Source organism: Mercenaria mercenaria, chromosome 8 (assembly GCF_021730395.1).
Source record: "Mercenaria mercenaria strain notata chromosome 8, MADL_Memer_1, whole genome shotgun sequence".
Classification (NCBI taxonomy): domain Eukaryota; kingdom Metazoa; phylum Mollusca; class Bivalvia; order Venerida; family Veneridae; genus Mercenaria; species Mercenaria mercenaria.
The window spans coordinates 10,307,534-10,327,359 of NC_069368.1; the positions used below are offsets into that span (position 1 = coordinate 10,307,534).

General features: G+C 35.3%; 2 protein-coding genes across 8 annotated transcripts in view; one reads left to right on the forward strand and one right to left on the reverse strand.

Annotated features, from left to right (window-relative positions):
• Window positions 1-4,850: 4,850 nt before the first annotated feature.
• Window positions 4,851-18,073, reverse strand: LOC123523071 (peroxisomal membrane protein 11B-like). Its single transcript, XM_053549364.1, has 3 exons — window positions 17,916-18,073; window positions 13,062-13,174; window positions 4,851-11,576 (listed from the first exon to the last, which is right to left on the reverse strand). Exons 1-3 carry the CDS (start codon window positions 17,984-17,986, stop codon window positions 11,023-11,025), a joined length of 738 nt encoding a protein of 245 aa, XP_053405339.1. The 5' UTR covers window positions 17,987-18,073; the 3' UTR covers window positions 4,851-11,022.
• The window catches only part of LOC123523069 (WD repeat-containing protein 93-like), a 41,541-nt gene continuing 39,743 nt past the window's right edge, over window positions 18,029-19,826 (forward strand). For all 7 annotated transcript variants that reach the window (XM_053549361.1, XM_053549359.1, XM_053549360.1 and 4 more), the window contains exon 1: window positions 18,029-18,592. In XM_053549361.1, the coding sequence (XP_053405336.1) occupies window positions 18,299-18,592 (294 nt within the window). In that variant the 5' untranslated portion in view covers window positions 18,029-18,298. The remainder of the gene's footprint in view (window positions 18,593-19,826) is intronic.

Consider the following 19,826-nt stretch of genomic DNA (forward strand, 5'->3'; position numbering starts at 1 on the left):
GTCACTAGAGCTGTTGTATAAAAAATCCTGTTTGCCCATGTATGAATGTTTGTGCCCTTGCCTAACAGTCACACCAAAGTTGTTCAGATCAAGTCCATTTTGAAAAACAGAAACAACTATGAATATTAAAGGGACATGTCTCCTCATTAGTATCGGATTTGAGGGAACACCTTACATTATGAGGATGCTACCTACAGACCAAGTTTGGTGATGATCTGTCACTGTTCACGAGAAGTTTCTAGCTCACCTGTCACAAAGTGACAAGGTGAGCTTTGTGATCGTGCAGTGTCCGTCGTCCGTCTGTCCGTCCGTGCGTGCGTCCGTAAACTTTTGCTTGTGACCACTCTAGAGGTCACATTTTTCATGGGATCTTTATGAAAGTTGGTCAGAATATTCATCTTGATGATATCTAGGTCAAGTTCGAAACTGGGTCACGTGCCATCAAAAACTAGGTCAGTAGGTCTAAAAATAGAAAAACCTTGTGACCTCTCTAGAGGCCATATATTTCACAAGATCTTCATGAAAATTGGTCAGAATGTTCACCTTGATGATATCTAGGTCAAGATCGAAACTGGGTCATGTGCCATCAAAAACTAGGCCAGTAGGTCTAAAAATAGAAAAACCTTGAGACCTCTCTAGAGGCCATATTTTTCATGAGATCTTCATAAAAATTAGTGAGAATGTTTACCTTGATGATATCTAGGTAAAATTCAAAACAGGGTCACGTACCTTCTAAAACCAGGTCAATAGGTCAAATAATAGAAAAACCTTGTGACCTCTCTAGAGACCATATTTTTCAATGGATCTTCTTGAAAATTGGTCAGAATTTTTATCTTGATAATATCTAGGTCATGTTCAAAACTGGATCACATGAGCTCAAAAACTAGGTCACTATGTCAAATAATAGAAAAAACGACGTCATACTCAAAACTGGGTCATGTGGGAAGAGGTGAGTGATTCAGGACCATCATGGTCCTCATGTTTTTAGCTCACCTGTCACAGAGTGACAAGATGAGCTTTTGTGATCGGGCGGTGTCCGTCGTCCGTCAGTGCGTCCGTGCGTGCGTCCGTAAACTTTTGCTTGTGACCACTCTGGAGGTCACATTTTGCATGGGATCTTTATGAAAGTTGGTCAGAATGTTCATCTTGATGATATCTAGGTCAAGTTCGAAACTGGGTCACGTGCCGTCAAAAACTAGGTCAGTAGGTCTAAAAATAGAAAAACCTTGTGACTTCTCTAGAGGCCATATATTACACAAGATCTTCATGAAAATTAGTCAGAATGTTCACCTTGATGATATCTAGTTCATGTTCGAAACTGGGTCATGTGCCATCAAAAACTAGGTCAGTAGGTCTAAAAATAGAAAAACCTTGTGACCTCTCTAGAGGCCATATATTTCACAAGGTCTTCATGAAAATTGGTCAGAACGTTCACCTTGATGATGTCTAGGTCAGGTTCGAAACTGGGTCACGTGCCGTTCAAAACTAGGTCAGTAGGTCAAATAATAGAAAAACCTTGTGACCTTTCTAAAGGCCATATTTTTCATGGGATCTGTATGAAAGTTGGTCTGAATGTTCATCTTGATGATATCTAGGTCAACTTTTAAACTGGGTCTCGTGCATTCAAAAACTAGGTCAGTAGGTCTAAAAATAGAAAAACCTTGTGACCTCTCTAGAGGCCATATATTTCATGAGATCTTCATGAAAATTGGTCAGAATGTTCACCTTGATGATATCTAGGTCAAGTTCGAAAGTGGGTCACGTGCCGTCAAAAACTAGGTCAGTAGGTCAAATAATAGAAAAACCTTGTGACCTCTCTAGAGGCCATATTTTTTATGGGATCTGTATGAAACTTGGTCTGAATGATTATCTTGATGATATCTAGGTCAAGTTCGAAAGTGGGGCACGTGGCATCAAAAACTAGGTCAGTAGGTCAAATAACAGAAAAACTTTATGACCTCTCTAAAGGCAATATTTTTCATGGGATCTGTATGAAAATTGGTCTGAATGTTCATCTTGATGATATCTAGGTCAAGTTTGAAACAGAGTCATGTGCGGTTAAAAACTAGGTCAGTAGGTCTAAAAATAGAAAAACCTTGTGACCTCTCTAGAGGCCATACTTGTGAATGAATCTCCATAAAAATTGGTCAGAATGTTCACCTTGATGATATCTAGGCCAAATTTGAAACTGGGTCACGTGCCTTCAAAACCTAGGTCAGTAGGTCAAATAATAAAAAAAACGTTGTGACCTCTCTAGAGGCCATACTTTTCATGGGATCTGTATGAAAGTTGGTCTGAATGTTCATCGTGATGATATCTAGGTCAAGTTTGAAACTAGGTCAACTGCGTTCAAAAACTAGGTCAGTAGGTCTAAAATTATTAAAATCTTTTGACCTCTCTAGAGGCGATATTTTTCAATCTATCTTCATGAAAATTGATCTGAATGTTCACCTTGATGATATCTAGGTCAAGTTTGAAACTGGGTCACGTGCGGTCAAAAACTAGGCCAGTAGGTATAAAAATAGAAAAACCTTGTGACCTCTCTAGAGGCCATATTTTTCATGAGATCTTCATGAAAATTAGTGAGAATGTTCACCTTGATGATATCTAGGTAAAGTTTAAAACAGGGTCACATACCTTTGAAAACTAGGTCAATAGGTCAAATAATAGAAAAACCTTACGACCTCTCTAGAGACCAAATTTTTCAACGGATCTTCATGAAAATTGGTCAGAATTTTTATCTTGATAATATCTAGGTCAAGTTCAAAACTGGGTCACATGAGCTCAAAAACTAGGTCACTATGTCAAATAATAGAAAAAACGACGTCATACTCAAAACTGGGTCATGTGGGAAGAGGTGAGCGATTCAGGACCATCATGGTCCTCTTGTTCTATTTTTAGCTCTTGCAGCCCCTAAAATCAGTCAAGCAGAACCATTTTAACAAATTTGAGAGAATACTTTACAAGGATTCTACAAACTCAGTTTAGCCCACCCGCTTAGCTCAGTAGGTAGAGCGTTGGTCTACGGATCGCAGGGTCGTGAGTTCGATCCTCAGGCGGGGCGTATGTTCTCCATGACTATTTGATAAACGACATTGTGTCTGAAATCATTAGTCCTCCACCTCTGATTCATGTGGGGAAGTTGGCAGTTACTTGCGGAGAACAGGTTTCTACTGGTACAGAATCCAGGAACACTGGTTAGGTTAACTGCCTGCCGTTACATGACTGAAATACTGTTGAACAAGAGCGCCGCCAAGCGGGGCAATATACGCCCGAAGGGTTACATCAGAGGATGGGAGCAAAATTTAAAGAAGTTGACTGTTGAAGCCCAAAGGACAGGAACAACAAGAAAGAAGAAATTTCAAAACAAAAAATTCTAAGTCCATAAATAATTCTTACCAGGTAAAGTTATGTCAAAATATATCTAAAAATTGGATGTACCATCTATGTTGTGCCACAGAAAAGTGGTCTCGGATTTTCCGTATGGCCAATAATAAAAAAGTTTCAAAATAAGCTATTTATAGTAACAAAAAAGGGAAGTAATTCAAAAACAAAAATTATTGTAAGAGAACAAAAAAGGATCTGCAAAATAAAAACAAGAGCACTGCAATGCAGAGCAATATACACAAAGCAAAGTCATATATGACCGTTGACCCCTAAGTGTGACCTTGACCTTGAAGCAAGTCATCCAAAACGTGCGCTCTGCACGTCGCCTCAGTGTGGTGAACATCTGTGCCAAGTTTCTTTGAAATCATTCAAGCAGTTCAAGAGTTACAGAGCAGACACGAAACACACTCATATAACTTTTCACTCCTAAATGTGACCTTGACCTTGAAGCTAGTCATCCGAAACAAGCGCTCTGCACGTCGCCTTAGTGTGGTGAACATTTGTGCCAAGTTTCTTTGAAATCCTTCAAGCACACTCATATGACCTTTGACCCCTAAGTGTGGCCTTGACCTTGAAATGACACATCCAAACCATGCGCTCTGCACGTCGTCTTGGTGTAGTGAACATTTGTGTCAAGTTTCTTTGAAATCCTTCAAGGGGTTCAAGAGTTACAGAGCGGACACGAAATTGCTAACGGACGGACAGAGGGACACCATAAGATAATACGTCCCTTTGGGCGTATAAAAACGGCGTTAAACCCAAAACAGAACAAGCAAATACAAATTCAGTTTAGTGACCAACCATCAAGCAGTTCATGAGAAGAAGTTGTTTCAAATGTTCTGTATTTTTAGCTCCGATGGTTCTTAAAACCAGTGAAGCACCTTACAAGGATGCTACAGACCAAATTTGGTGATGATCCATGTAACAGTTAATGAGAAGTTGTGTTAAAGTTTTTCTGTTTTTAGCCCCTGGTGGCCCCATAAAATCGGTCAAGCAGAACCATTTGTACAAATTTGAGAGAGGGCCATACAAGGATAATAAGAGTAGATGCAGTGATCCAGTAGTAACACTGACTACAAAACCAGTCGTGGGTTTGAGCTCACTCTCCTCCAAATAAAACTAATATTGCGATAAGAGTACCGTGTATATGTGCTTTACACTGCTACACTAAAGAACCAGGAAAGCTTCTGGAATTGGAGCATCTTCTGCATCTTGTACTATCCTACTACTAACATTACTAACAGTTGTCTGGAGGAATTACCCATATAGGTTACTGGTGGTGACTATAAATAAATTTACATACAAACAAACAAGGATCCTACAGACCAAGTTTGGGGATGATCCATCAAGAAGTTGATGAGACAAAATTGTTTAGATGTTAAAAGCTAAAGTCAGACAATGAAGGAAGCCCAGCCTGAACCTTTGGTTCAAACTGGCTAAAAATGCAAAAAAATTGTAAGAACTATATTTATCTAATATTTATTCCATCATACTTAACAATACAGTCATCATAAAGATTTCTTTTGAGATACGAATAAAAAAAGACCTGTATGCAAATAAAATGACAAGTATCCTTTGTTAAATATTTTTACACATACAGATACTCTGTGTCCAAAACATTCACAAAAAAGCTGTGTTTTTAGAAGAAAACGAGCTCTACCAAGTGGGGCAATAAATGCCCGAAGGGTTACATCAGAGGATGGGAGCAAAATTTAAAGAACTTGACTGTTGAAGCCCAAAGGACAGGAACAACAAAGGGAAGAAATTAAAAAAATGAATTTTAAGTCCACAAAAAAACCCTTACCAGGTACAGGTATGTCAAAATACACCTAAAAATTGCCATCCATGTTGTACCACAGAAAAGTGGTCTCAGTTTTTCCATATGGCAAATAATAAAAAAGATTCAAAATAAGCTATTTATAGTAACATGAAAGGGAAGTAATTCAATTTTTTTTTATTGTTAGTGAACAAAAATGGGATCTGCCAAATAAAAACAAGAGCAGAGCAATAGACACGAAGCAAAGTCATATATGACCTTTGACTCCTAAGTGTGACCTTGACGCTCTGCACATTGTCTCGGTGTGGTGAACATTTGTGCCAAGTTTCTTTGAAATCCTTCAAGCAGTTCAAGAGTTAGAGCTGACATGAAACAAACTGAAATGACCTTTGACCCCTAAGTGTGACCTTGACCTTGAAGCGAGACATCCAAAACATGCGCTCTGCAGTCGTCTCAGTGTGGTGAACATTTATGCCAAGTTTCTTTGAAATCCTTCAAGGGGTTCAAGAGTTACAGAGCGGACACAAATTGCTAATGGACTGACAGAGGGACACCATATGTCCCTTCGGGCATATAAAAAGTAAGATGTGTATCAGTAACAGAAGCATATAGTTATGGATTTTAAAATATTTGAAACTATCAAGCAATAGTATAAAATATACAGTCAAACCTGTGAACAGAGACCACCTGGTCATAAGGACCACCAGTTTCATTTCCAATTTTAACAGTTGTAGTGCCTAGTAACCTGTGGATAAAAATAAAACTAGTGTGTTTCCTTCCTCTGCGTGTGGTCTTAGTATACAGGTTTGTCTGTAGACAAATAAATATATATAAATAATATACAATTTATAAGGAAATATTATACAGTCAGTTATTACTGCTCATTGAAGTCAAGATGTTAAATCTTTATATAGACCCAAATTAATAATTGTTTTATGATTAAATCCAACAACATGAACATTAGTTTTTGAAAACATTGTACAGGGTGATATTTATTCTGGTTATATGCTCTATTGTGTACAACATCAAATTTTGTGACATCATTGATGAAGGTCAATATGTGTTTTTGAACCAACCCTCCTGTCTATATGACTTTTGATTACTAATCATGAAATTATACAAATGGAAATGACTATAAATATAGAATAAAAATTGATAATAAATATACAAAGAATTGTTTACATCTCTAAACTAGAGATGCTTTTGAGAAAAGCGCATATGTCTCCCACAACTGCCCCTATGTAAAATGTCTAGTTTCTTTAGATGATTTAGACGAGTGGATCCAATTATATGGTCTGGATGAGTGGATCCAATCAGTAATTCAAGGGCCATAAATCAAAAGTGCTTGGGTGGATTTGGCTAGTTATCCAACTTGGCTAAGGTCTTATGGCCAAACGCATTTTGTTCAAGTTTAGTGAAGATCGGATGAGAAATGTTGGATTTAGAGAGCGGACAAGACTAAAAAGGCGGATTTTTTGGTAATTCAAGGGCCGTAACTCCAAAATGCCTTGACCGATTTGGCTAGTTATCAAACCTGGCCGAGGTCTCATGGTCAAACACATTTTGTTCAAGTTTGGTGAAGATTGGATGAGAAATGTTCGACTTAGAGTGCGGACAAGAGTAAAACTGCCAATTTTTCGATAATTCAAGGGCCATAACTCCAAAATGCCTGGACTGATTTGGCTAGTTATCGAACTTGGCCGAGGTCTCATGGTCAAAGATCAGATGAGAAATGTTTGAATTAGAGTGGGGACAAGAGTAAAAAGGCTGATATTTGGTAATTCAAGGGCCATAACTCTAAGACGCCTGGACCGATTTGGCTAGTTATCGAACTTGGCCGAGCTCTTATGGTCAAACACATTTTGTTCAAGTTTGGTGAAAATTGGATAAGAAATCTTTGACTTCGAGTGCGAACAAGCTTTGTGACAGACACACAGACAGACACACACACACAGACTGGAGTAAATCAATATGTCTCCCACACCACTGTGTGGTGGGAGACATAATTAATAAGGTGAGCAATTATAGTTAAGTCTCAAATAAAACCAGTCCATAAAAATATAGGACAAATCTGATCCTTCCCTGCTAAATTTGACAAAGGCAGACAAAATTCCCATTCTGACCTTGTTAAATAAAACTTTAAAATTAAAACAAGAGCACCACCTTGCGGGTGCTGACGCTCATCTGATTTTTTTTGTGTAATAGAAATATTGTCCTACCTATGATTTTCTAAGTCTAAAAAGGGCCATCATTCTTGCAAAAAGCAGGATAGAGTTATGTTTCTTGATGTACAGTGTCCACTTATGATGGTGAAAAACTGTTGCAAGTTTTAAAGCAATAGCTTTGATAGTTTATGAGAAAAGTTGACTTAAACATAATACTCAACCAAGAAAATGATTTTCTAAGTCCAAAAGGGGCAATAATTATTGCAAAAATCAGGATGGATATACGCTGCTTGCTGTACAGGGTCAGCTTATGATGGTGAACAAGTGTTGCAAGTTTCAAAGCAATAGCTTTGATAGTTTAAGAGAAAAAGTTGACCTAAACATAAAACTTAACCAAGAAATCTGATATTTTCTAAGTCCAAAAGGGGCCATAAATCTTGCAAAAAGCAGGATGGAGTTATGTTTCTTGCTGTACAGAGTCAACTTATGATGGTGAACAAGTGTTGCAAGTTTTAAAGCAATAGCTTTGATAGTTTAGGATAAAAGCTGACCTAAACTTAAAACTTAACCAAGAAAACTGATTTTCTAAGTCCAAAAGGGGCAATAAATCTTGCAAAAAGCAAGATGGAGTTATGTTTCTTGCTGTACAGGGTCAGCTTATGATGGTGAACAAGTATTCCAAGTTTCAAAGCAATAGCTTTGACAGTTTGGGAGAAAAGTTGACCTAAACATAAAACTTAACCAAGAAATCTGATATTTTCTAAGTACAAAAGGGGCAATAAATCTTGCAAAAAGCAAGATGGAGTTATGTTTCTTGCTATACAGGGTCAGCTTATGATGGTGAACAAGTATTCCAAGTTTCAAAGCAATAGCTTTGATAGTTTAGGAGAAAAGCTGACCTAAACATAAAACTTAACCAGGCAACGCCGACGCAGACGCCGACGCCGACGCCGACAACCGCTCAAGTGATGACAATAACTCATCATTTTTTTTCAAAAAATCAGATGAGCTAAAAATCAAATAGAAAAATTTTGATCTTTAAAGCGATATGTTGAGGGGTATAAAGTAGAATTAAGGGTGTATTTAAACACAATCAAAGGGATATCAATCTGAGTAAAGTGGGATGTGGTATTTTGTCCATATTCTAGTCTATATTAAGTCCCCTCTCATACCTATATATAGAAAGAAAGAATTATGATAATATAAATTATTTGTTTTGACATATATATACCAATTAAAAAATGACAATGGCCAGTTCATTTATTTGCTCCCATATACACTGTATACAAATTCCATCAAAAATGGCATGATTGTACCCTTTTTCAAATCTTTTTACTGTAGTCTCGAAGGGACATGCCTCCTGATGTACATCATACTGGGAATTTTCTTGAAATTTTGCAACCTCTTAAAATTACAAAAATTACAAATTATGTTGAATTTATCAGACAGATATAAAGCATACTGTTCCTAATGTAACAGACAGTTTATGTATAAACTGAGTGATGTGCACTGAATTGAAAGATTAGGATGTCTTTCCATATCTGAACAATGAACCATGAAAAAGATATGATAAACAAGAAGGCATTGTTTACTTTCATTCTATTATGCTGATTGAAACATGATGATAAAAGATTAATTAAGTTGTGCCGACCCTGAAATTGATCCCACTGACCCCATATACAATCCCAACCTTGGTTTTTCTTTACTATATCAGTATATGCCAACTGAAATTTGATTTCAATACATAAAACTAAAATTAAAGAGAGGAAACTGTTTTATTTTCTATTTTAGTAAGTGACCTTGACTCCATTGAATCCAAAGTCAATCCCAGCCTTGGTCTTACTTTAACCTACTAGTGGGCCAAGTTTCATTTCAATATCTCAACCCAAACTAAAGTTATTGAGCAGAAAGCAAAGTTTGAGGGAGGGGGGTGATGTTTGTCTTTTTGCTAACTTGCCCAAATCATCATTTGCCATATTGGTTACTTCACTAAAAGCAATTTAAAGTTTGAATTATCACTTTTTAATTAAATCTATTAAAACCTCCCTTAAAAATATAACACACAACAAAACAATTAAATCAGTTCTATACACAAAAATAAATAAAAATATCACATGTTTAAAAAGATGAAACCACATGTCTGTGAATAAAACACACCAAAAAATACATTCTAATGTTTCAATTTTTGTATTTAAGGTAGTTCTGCACGTTTGATGAACCGAAAGTGATGGCGTAACGTCATTTATCCGGAAAAAATAGAATAAAGCCTGGATTCAGCATACGGAAATGAAAATCATTTTATGAATTAATTGAAATATGTGAGTAAATTTATTACAATGGCACTATTGCTATATTTCTGAAGTCAAAATATGATATTAAAACATATGACACGTTAAAATAATCAAAATAATGTCTTAAAATTTGCGTGAAATGTCCGGTTCACTTTAATCATGGTCAAATATCTCAAAAATAAGCACATGGACCTATACATTTTATTTCACCAAATTATAGAACATGTGTTTATTTACAACTGTGAGAAGTTTCATCAAAATCTACAATGTAGAAAATTTTCTATTCGCGAAAATGTTATGAAAGTAATGATTTTCCCATAGACTCCCATTATGAAATATTGCATGAGGTCCAAATTTTTCAAATCAGTCTAGCAAAAAATCAAGCACATGACCCTAACTTTTTTATTTGCTGAATTTTCTAGGTATATTCTGAAGTTTTGAAAAATCAGGGTTTAATCAAATTCTACATGGTAGAAAAAAATTTCAATCCAAACGTGCAGAACAACCTTTAGATTTTATGCATCTAGCTCTGTTTGATTTCAATGAAATTCAAAGAGTGCAAGAACAATTGCACTAGGTATCCAAACATTTAAAGATGTAAAAAAAAAAAATTCTAAACAATTTAAAACTTCATTCCTCCGGAACAGGAAGTCAACACTCTATGAGACAATGAAATAATTTTGTTACCATATGTTGCTTTGTTTTTTCCAATATGTTTAATTTCATTGGAACACTGATCGATAAAAAATGTCAAAGTTCATCAAAAATAAAATGTAAAAAAGAAAAACAAGTTTACCTTGAAAGACAAGAAATCTGTCAACAAGAATCAAAATATAGACTTCAATTTTTTTCAGGAAAACAGTTTGAGGTTCCAGTGAGTCAAGATACTCCACCAACAATTGTTCTATTTCAGCAGTGTTCTCAAAATCACAGACTTTTTTCAAACTTACAATTGGTAAAAAAAGGACAATTTCAGGCATTGCGAACCCAGAGTCATCCCAAGATCCTTTTTGAACATTCTGAACAGTTTTTCTTCATCGTTTTTAACCCTACCTGCTAGATTTCTATAATGGACTGGTCCATCTTTCAATTTCGGCAATACCATTTACTATTTTTGAAAATTTAGTGACTGAATAGCGAACAGTGCAGTGGTCGAAAAGGCAGAATCACATGCCGCCAGCAAGCTAAAGGTTAAAGTAAGGTGCATATTTTGTCTTGATACACATATTTTTGGAATGCAGAATAATAGATCAAGACTATACAACTTTAAACAGGTCTATAATATTGATATTTGAAAGTGGAAGTAAGATAGTGTTGCAATAGCACTACCATATACATGAAGCAGAAATCTTGTGACATATTGATCACATTTTGTTTTACTTTCCTTTCAACTTTCCAGTTTTTAGGAAGGTACTAATTTTAGATTTGGATTCCATACTGTTGCCACAGCAACCAAGGATGATACAAGTCCAAAGATACCTTGCTTTGTAGGAGACAGCTGCATATATTTTAGTGTGCACAATGGAATTGGTAAATCAAACAAGTTTTTTATTGTATCTAAAATGAGCGGGATATTTTGTTGCGAGATTTCCAACATTGTTGCTGGTCTCCTATTGAGCGACTGATAATTGGCGTCCCCGTTCTTGTAACTGCTAGATGACATCCTAGCCTTTCGCACGGCAAGCTCCTCCTTTATAACGCACCAAATACCATACAAGTCCCGAATGAAGTTCAAAATAAGGGTCGCAAAGTAGAACCTAGCAGAAACCTCGCCCCAGTATTGCCTATCCAGTTTAACAGCGCCAACAGTGTTAAACCAAAGAAAATGATCAAACAGGAGATAAAACGCTTGATTGATCTTTGACAGAGTTATAGTCAATCGAAGGACGATGTCTTTCAAGTGGATACTCTTTAATGCTCCTTGGAGAAAATCCAAACTCTTTCCAAATCGTAACACTGAAATATAACAAAGGTTACATGAGAAACATAATATATTGAATAATAAATGTTTGAAGGAATACCAAAACAGAATTTAACATAACAATACATTTAAAGCTTGTTTAACCTTTACCATGCTTAATTTCTAAAATGGACTGGCCCTGAATTTGGGCAATACCATTTATTATTCGAAGGGGTGTTCACTAATCATTTACTGACTGAAAAGCAAACAGTGCAGACCATGATCAGTCTGTATGGACATGCAGGCTGATCTTGGCCTGCACTCAGGTCGCAAAGGCAAAACCACTTGCCGCCAGCAGGCTAAAGGTTAAACAACAGAGCTAAAAAATATGCATTCACAATTTGCAGTTTTTGAAAACAGAAGTTGTAGTAGCAGCATATTTTTCTGTTTTCAACACTGACATGAACTGGGATCATGTAAATTATAAAAGCATCCACTGACATTGTACAATGTAAGTATTCATTTACATTTTATCGAAATTCTGGAAAACACTACAGATGAGATGTATTCATTAAAAAATATGTTTCCTTGTATTTAACTGCAACTGAAAATTTTAATCAACTTTTAATTAGAACGTAAAACTTGAGAAACATGTACAATATTCTATGACTACATACTCTATGCTTTAGACTGACATTTTCTAAATAAATTCTGAATGTACATAATGTAAATGAGACAGTCAAAACTTTTCTAAGCCTTTCTCACCAAAGGTCACTGTCATTGCCCACCTTAGTTATTTGCAACAATTTCATAAAACTGGCTCAAACATTTTTCATGTGGCTCCTACAGTGAGACTATTTTCTAACATAACATTCTAATTTAAATTTGTTACTTTTGCACTGAATCTGTCCAAAGGTGGCTTTTAAATGTTTAATTAGTCAGGGTGACAGCTGCCGGCCTTGCAAAAATCATAGCTCAATACACAGCCACACTGAATGGCACAGATTCTCCAAAATTGTCTTTTTCTCTTATTTATTATGAGTAATGCAAGAAGGCAAGTTAGTTTTTCCTCAAATGCAATGTAAAACAATGAAGATGTGTCTGCACTTACACTTCCTTGTCATACTATATAGGCATAGTCTCTGTCTGTATACTTACATTTCCTTGTCATACTAAGCATAGACTATGTCTGTTAACTTACACTTTCTTGTCATACTAAGCATAGACTTGTCTTTTACTTACACTTCCTTGTCATATTAAGCACAGACTCTGTCTGTTTACTTACACCTTTTTTTGTCATACTAAGCAAAGACTCTGTTTACTTACACTTCCTTGTCATACTAAGCACAGACTTTGTTTGTTTACATACACTTTCTTGTCATACTAAGCACAGACTCTGTTTGTTTATTTACACTTCCTTGTCATACTAAGCACAGACTTTGTTTGTTTACATACACTTTCTTGTCATACTAAGCATAGTCTCTGTTTGTTTACTTACACTTTCTTGTCATACTAAGCATAGACTCTGTTTGTTTACTTACACTTTCTTGTCATACTAAGCATAGACTCTATGTTCTTGACTGTCTGTATCAAGTCCTTCTTGTCTTTGTATTGTAAACGACCCCATGCCAGTCGACAGCCATACTGAAACAGTCTGAAAATATAGCAAACCAATATACTTACAAGAAGATTGTGTTTAAAAGGTTTAAAAACATCATAAATTTTAACAAAAATCAATTTTTACAAGCCAAATGGTAATTTTTTAGCCATTTATAAGACAAAAGTCAGGCTTAAATTGCAAGATGTTGATTAAAGTTCCATAGTGTTTTAATTAGTGTAAAAAGGAATCAAATGGTTTCAAGACAGACTATATTCATAATTACATGATTGGCAAAAACACAACTTTCAATACTGCAAATGATCTTATACTTTATTATATACCTATATAAATTCTGTAAAAAATCGGCCTGTATTTTACAATTAAATATGAACAGACAGACAAAAATTCCGTATTGTACCTTTTAAATTCCGTATTGTACCTTCCGTATTGCATGCTACCGGACTATTTTCATTAATATGCATGACCCGACACATTTCTATAAATAGCGCACATAAAAACTTCACTAAGTTCCATTTAATATCGATAAATATTGAAGATTTCGTTCAAGAACAAAACAAGGATCAAAATGGTTTACGGTATATAATAAAAGGGTCATTATAACAGTAGCTGAATCTGGGACTTTGTATTCGTCTCTCGTGGATTTTGCAAGGTTGGATCACACTCGGCGCTTGCGCACCTCGTGAGATCCGATCTGGCAAAATCCACTCAAGCCGAAACTGCATCCCAGATCAAGCTACTGTTACAATAACCCTATTTTATGAGACATAAGGGGAGGTCATTATATTAAAAAATGATGCCACAGACATACATGTGTAAAGTTTGAAAGCATCTGACCCTGTAGTTTCTGAGAAACCTACTTACATGCAATACTTGAACTTTTGTGACATAACCACGGATGCCAATGCTGACAAAAGGGTGGTTACAAAAGCTCTACTATTCTAAAAATTTCAAAAACTTAAAATTAGTTGAAAAGAATTCGTACGTGATATTTAAATATTCAAAAATCTTACTTAAAGAAAATAGGAATGATCAAGAAATTTATATACCGGTATATATTATCCCAATTGCAAATAATATGTGTTTTCCCAGTTTAAAGCTAAAATTCTCAAAGTTAGAAAAAAAATGTTGTTTTTTTATACTTTTTCAGTCAAGACTGTACTTATGAACTCTCAAACATTTGAAACAAAAGGAAATATGCTAACTACAAATCTCAAAAATGGTAAACAAACTCTCGGCATTAACGGATCTATATACCTAGTGAGACAACTATTGCAAAACCTTTAATTTTTGTTGGGGAAATTTTTGTGGATTTCATGAGAGACAACTCATTCAATTTATATTCAAAATTAGAAATCCCCACGAAATAACTGTTTCAGCTAAAACCATGAAATTGTATGCCCATGAAACTAAATGATTTCAAAGTATTTAAACAAGTTATTCCATTGATGCAGAGGGGTACTGAAAAATGGGTATTGCTCAAATATCTGCACTGGTACATGTAATACTAATAATGACAAAGTTGAAATCTAGATCTTAACCCTGTTGAAATCTAGATGTTAACCCTGTAATAATAGCAACAAGGTCAAGTTTACTTCAATCTGACAGTATAACCTGATAAAACAGGTATGTTTAACACCCAGATATATACTTCATAATTTGCTATCAATGTTATCATTTCACTTCATTCAGACAAGTATTTTTAACAGCTTATCTTAAGTGTAGACCAACAATGACTTGATTAAATGATAGTTTTGAGGTCATGTCAGTAATACACATCAAACTTTTACCATTGAAAACAGTATTATAATATGCTTCTGAAATTGAAATATTTTTTGGATATGATAGTAATAAATTTTTCCTCCTTTTAAATGAAATGCGAAGATGTTCATCTGGAACAAATCTTTTGTTAGAAGGTTAAGGTACATAATTATGAATAATAAGTTGGTCAGTTACAAACAATATGACATTGACTGCTCTCAACTGGGTCAATCATGTTCAGTTTAACTATTAATATGTATCAGATATAAACCTACAAAATTATATCCATTTTACTAAGTCTTGTGAAACTTTTCTAGTGCAGCCATATGTTATTTATGCAACATCTCTTACACACAAATTTATTTCCCTTCCAGTGGCACTGCTTGCATTGCAAATTTAAGAAGAACAGGATGTTACTACATCTATCAAAGAGATTAAATAATTGAGCCGCGCCATGAGAAAACCAACATAGTGGCTTTGCGACCAGCATGGATCCAGACCAGCCTGCGCATCCGCGCAGTCTGGTCAGGCTCCATGCTGTTCGCTAACAGTTTCTCTAATTGCAGTAGACTTTAAAAGCAAACAGCATGGAGCCTGACCAGACTGTGCGGATGCGCAGGCTGGTCTGGATCCATGCTGGTCGCAAACCCACTATGTTGATTTTCTCATGGCACGGCTCAATTATTAATTATGGTAAATCACTTCAAGATTCCTAGTAGACTCACAGGTTCCCAATTAATTTTAAAGTTGTTTACATTTGAAAGAAAATGGAAGTTGTTTGTCATCATTATCCCTGAAATTTATCTGACAGAGGTTTGTGTTTTCCCTTTGTAGACAGTGTCATCAGACTCGATCCTAACAAAAATATCAGAAAGGACCCAAGATGTGGAAAAGGAAAGGTCTGAACCTTATTCTACATGATCAGTACTGATGTTCCTATCAGATTATAGGCAGAATGGCTTTATCATATATAATTCAAGTGACACTGATATATCTTGAGGACTTAAATATCAACATCTGACGTAGAAGTGAATATATTCTGTTACTCATAACTGGATATTTCAACTGTATCTGTCTATTTGACTGTCTTCATCAGCAAGTACAGGTCATGCAGTGAGTGGTATCACTGGAAGACAGTAGGTCATGTAACATGAGAAGATTGTAATGTTTTTTTTGGCTATTGCTGCTGTGACACAACAGTCTCCTTGCCATGTACAGTCGATTTAGCGAATAGTTTGTCGAACTTTTGTTTTGTTCTGGGTAAAATTCTGATCTATAATGTCAAAACTCAAACAAGAGAACATATTAATTAGTAACATTTATAGTGGTAAGTATCAACAACCCTTCCACATTTATAATTTAACCTGCTCAATAACAAATTCTAGATTCCAAGTATATCTGCTGCCTGGTTTTTCAGTAGAATTATTAGTTCATCATGACATTACAAGACCTTCTCCAGTAATCTAACATATTTATCATGGTCAATGTTCTGGACCATCACTTTTAAGAGTATCTTGTTATTCTGATTGTAATGTATCAGGGTGTTATGTTTTTACTCCGAGATATAGGAAGACCATGCACATAGATGGTTTATATTGGTTTATTTGCATTAAAATTGTTTCTAGTACTAAATTTTACAACTATCACAGAAGTCCTAACTCTGGTCAGTGGCATGCCTGTATTACATTTAAGCCATGCTAGTCCAAATAACTGCACTCGAGAGTTGAATATCGTTAATATTTTTTTGACTTGTCGATATCCACCTCTAGGTAGGCAACGTAAAATATCAAAATGTAAAATCGGTCTACCCGAGGTCTCATTATTTAGAATAAAGCCACGCCTACTAGAACATGACTGGCTATAGAGATATTACTCTGATATTCTGCAATAATTGTCAATTATTTATTGATAAATTTCAGGTCTAGAGGAACGGTTACCAGTACCCCTAACAACTTAAAAATCCTATCTTATACGCCATTGAATAACAGCCAATGAAGGCAATGGCAATAATTGAAATTTCTTGCACATCTAAATCTTTGGGAAACTTATGTCTAACCATAACTTTTGCATAAGATTCCTGCCAATTATGAATTGTCAAATTGATATATTGACTGACAACTTCCTTAATGACCTTATCTGCTCATTTCAATTTGACAAAAAAATCACAATTCAAATTGGCAGTGGCTAGGGTTACGGTACCGTAATCCTAGCCTCCGATTCTAGGATTACGGAAGTTCCGTATTTCTAGACAACCCTATGAGAACAGGCTAGGATTACGGAAGTATTTAAGAGGAATCAAATATATATGTTAGGACATGCATAAATGATGTTGTAAACTTACTTATTTCACTTAAAATAGCGACTTTTTATGCCTGTCGTATTATTTTGTGTTATCGATCCGCCATTTTGGGTTTGTAAAAGACGAAAGAGAAAAGAAAAAAAATAAAGAAGAACAATTAAAAATGAAAGAAAAATAATGCAAAATCATGACTATGAAATAATAACGTACTCTAAACAAAAACAAAATTACAACAGTATTTAAAAACAAAACAAAAAAAAAAACGATTATTTTTTTATGGAAATTGAAAAGAAAAAGAAATGGGTCATGAACTGAGCACCTCCTCGTGATGTGGCCCGGATATAGTTGGACAATTATGTAAACATTGAAACATTAAAACATTACTATTTTCAGTAAGAAGAATTTAACTTTTATCATTCATCAACAGCGCATAAATAATTGTCCACCTATATTTTACTAACCCAAAATGGCGGATCGGTAACACAGAATAATACCGCAGACATGAAAAATAGCTATTTTAAGTGAAACAAGTAAGTTAACAACATCATTTATGCATGTTCTAACACATATATTTGATTCCTCTTAAATACTTCCGTAATCCTAGCCTATTCTCATAGGGTTGTCTAGAAATACGGAACTTCCGTAATCCTAGAATCGGAGGCTAGGATTACGGTACCGTAACCCTAGCCACTGCCATTCAAATTATTAGTATATTACCTGCATACTTTATCCCTTCCATTTGTTTGAGCATTAAACTTTATTATACTTGACACAATATCTGACGACATCCTTCGTTCTGTAATTTTAACAAAATCTTCTCAATCCCGTCAAATGACAGGGCATGTCTGGGTTCAATATTCAGATCGAGCACCTGTTACATTCGGGATGACAACCGACTTTGGATTTCTTCGTAAAGAATTCAATACGATCAATTTATTCCGAATAGTTTGTTTGCGTTTCCGGTGTCATGGTGGACATGGAGACAATTTTTCCAGTTGTCTTTGTATTTTTATAGATTTATGAAGTCATTTCAGTATTTTGAATCCAGAAACCCTTACAGTTTTGTATAGAAATTATCCCCTCCCTCCAAAGAAATAAAAATGCCTGTCTACATACGTAAGAACGTCAGCTACACCCCACCTTCCCTTGACAAATTACCTCAAGAATCTGAAGATGATTTTGTCAACGACCCAGAATTACTTAATGACAACCTTCCACAGCCTTACCGCATGATTGATAAAACTCTGAGAGAATTGATAGATGACACATGGGAAGTAATTGCAGATCGCGAGAAACAGAGGTTAGAAGAAGCAAGTAAAGTGAGACCACCCCAGTATGAGAGTTCTGTTGAACTCGAGGCAGTTATTCCAGCAACTCAGTATCCAGAAAAGCAGGTTATTCTTATATTCATTTCTAAATGACTACCGAATTAAATGATATTTCATATAATATGAAGAAATATGGCAAAGCCTAAATATGAACTCAAAGAAATCCGGTTTAACTTTTACTATTCACTTGAAAAAAAGTTTACATTTAGTGTCATCATAGCTATTAAAGCAAATCATACTTCGCATATTTTCCGGGAAGCCGGTGTCACAGTGACATCGTTTCCTATTCACAGTGTTGTCTTACTGTGCAAATTCATTTCACCAAACCAGGGATACGCTGGTCACGTGAGCTGCAAGAAAAAAATTCCCACTGGTTTAAGAATAAACGAACGATTCAGTGTATGCCGGCCACGTTTGCTGCAAGTAAAAATTAACAAATTTTTAATATGTTACGATTTTCTTTTGTGACCTATTCCAAATAGGAGGGGTTTGACGTCAACGGTAGATAGATAGAAATAAGTTATTTTCTTGTGGTATGTTTCTTCCTTTACTAATATTACCCACAAATTTCCAAATGTTCATCCCAATATATATCGCAACAATGGCAACATTGTATGATTTGCCGCTTATTTGCCTATTTTGCAAGACTGGTACATATTGGCATACTCCAGATTGACCCTATTAGTCCCAGGAAGTGAAACAATCGCCTAATCAGTTGCCAGCAGTGAAACGGTGTACACTGCAAATGTGGAACAAATTGGCCCACCGGCTTTAATGGCCAAATTTCTAAATTTCAATCCAATGTTTTATCTTTTAAATGAAAAGAATAATTTTTTCATCTAAATGGAAATCTCTCTTGCATGATTTTTAGTGATATATAATTTTCAGTAATCAACTGACATTCTGTATTTGCTCAGGGAGAAGACTACTCCCTCGTTGTTAGCTTCTGGCGAAAGTTTAAAATCCACTAAGTGTGAAAGTTACTTGTGTTATTGTAAAGCTGGATTCTCGAGCAGGCCCTTCATTAGCTTGCTATTAAAGATTTGTATAAGGTAGAAAGATTTTTTTTTTAATGGGCATATTTTAAAAGAAATTTACGGCTATAACCCATTGATATTGGATGTTTCAGTTTTTTTTCCCCTGTTTTTTCCCCCTCCGACTGTAATCTGATGCCATCAGTATAACTTTCCAGTGGCATCAGTTCTGCTTTAGCATATAGTTTGTGCCAGAATTATTTTCTGTTTTAATACTTCCTGGCAGGATATCTTTCTTACAGTTATATGTATAACTTGTATTGAAA

Coding starts and splice junctions, on each gene's coding strand:
- LOC123523071 (XM_053549364.1), bottom strand. CDS start 17,986: ATGTCGTCAGATATTGTGTCAAGTATAATAAAGTTTAATGCTCAAACA. Junction 13,175..17,915: donor GGAAGGGATAAAGTATGCAG/GTAATATACTAA, acceptor CTATATTTTCAG/ACTGTTTCAGTATGGCTGTC. Junction 11,577..13,061: donor GCTTAGTATGACAAGAAAGT/GTAAGTAAACAA, acceptor GTTATATTTCAG/TGTTACGATTTGGAAAGAGT.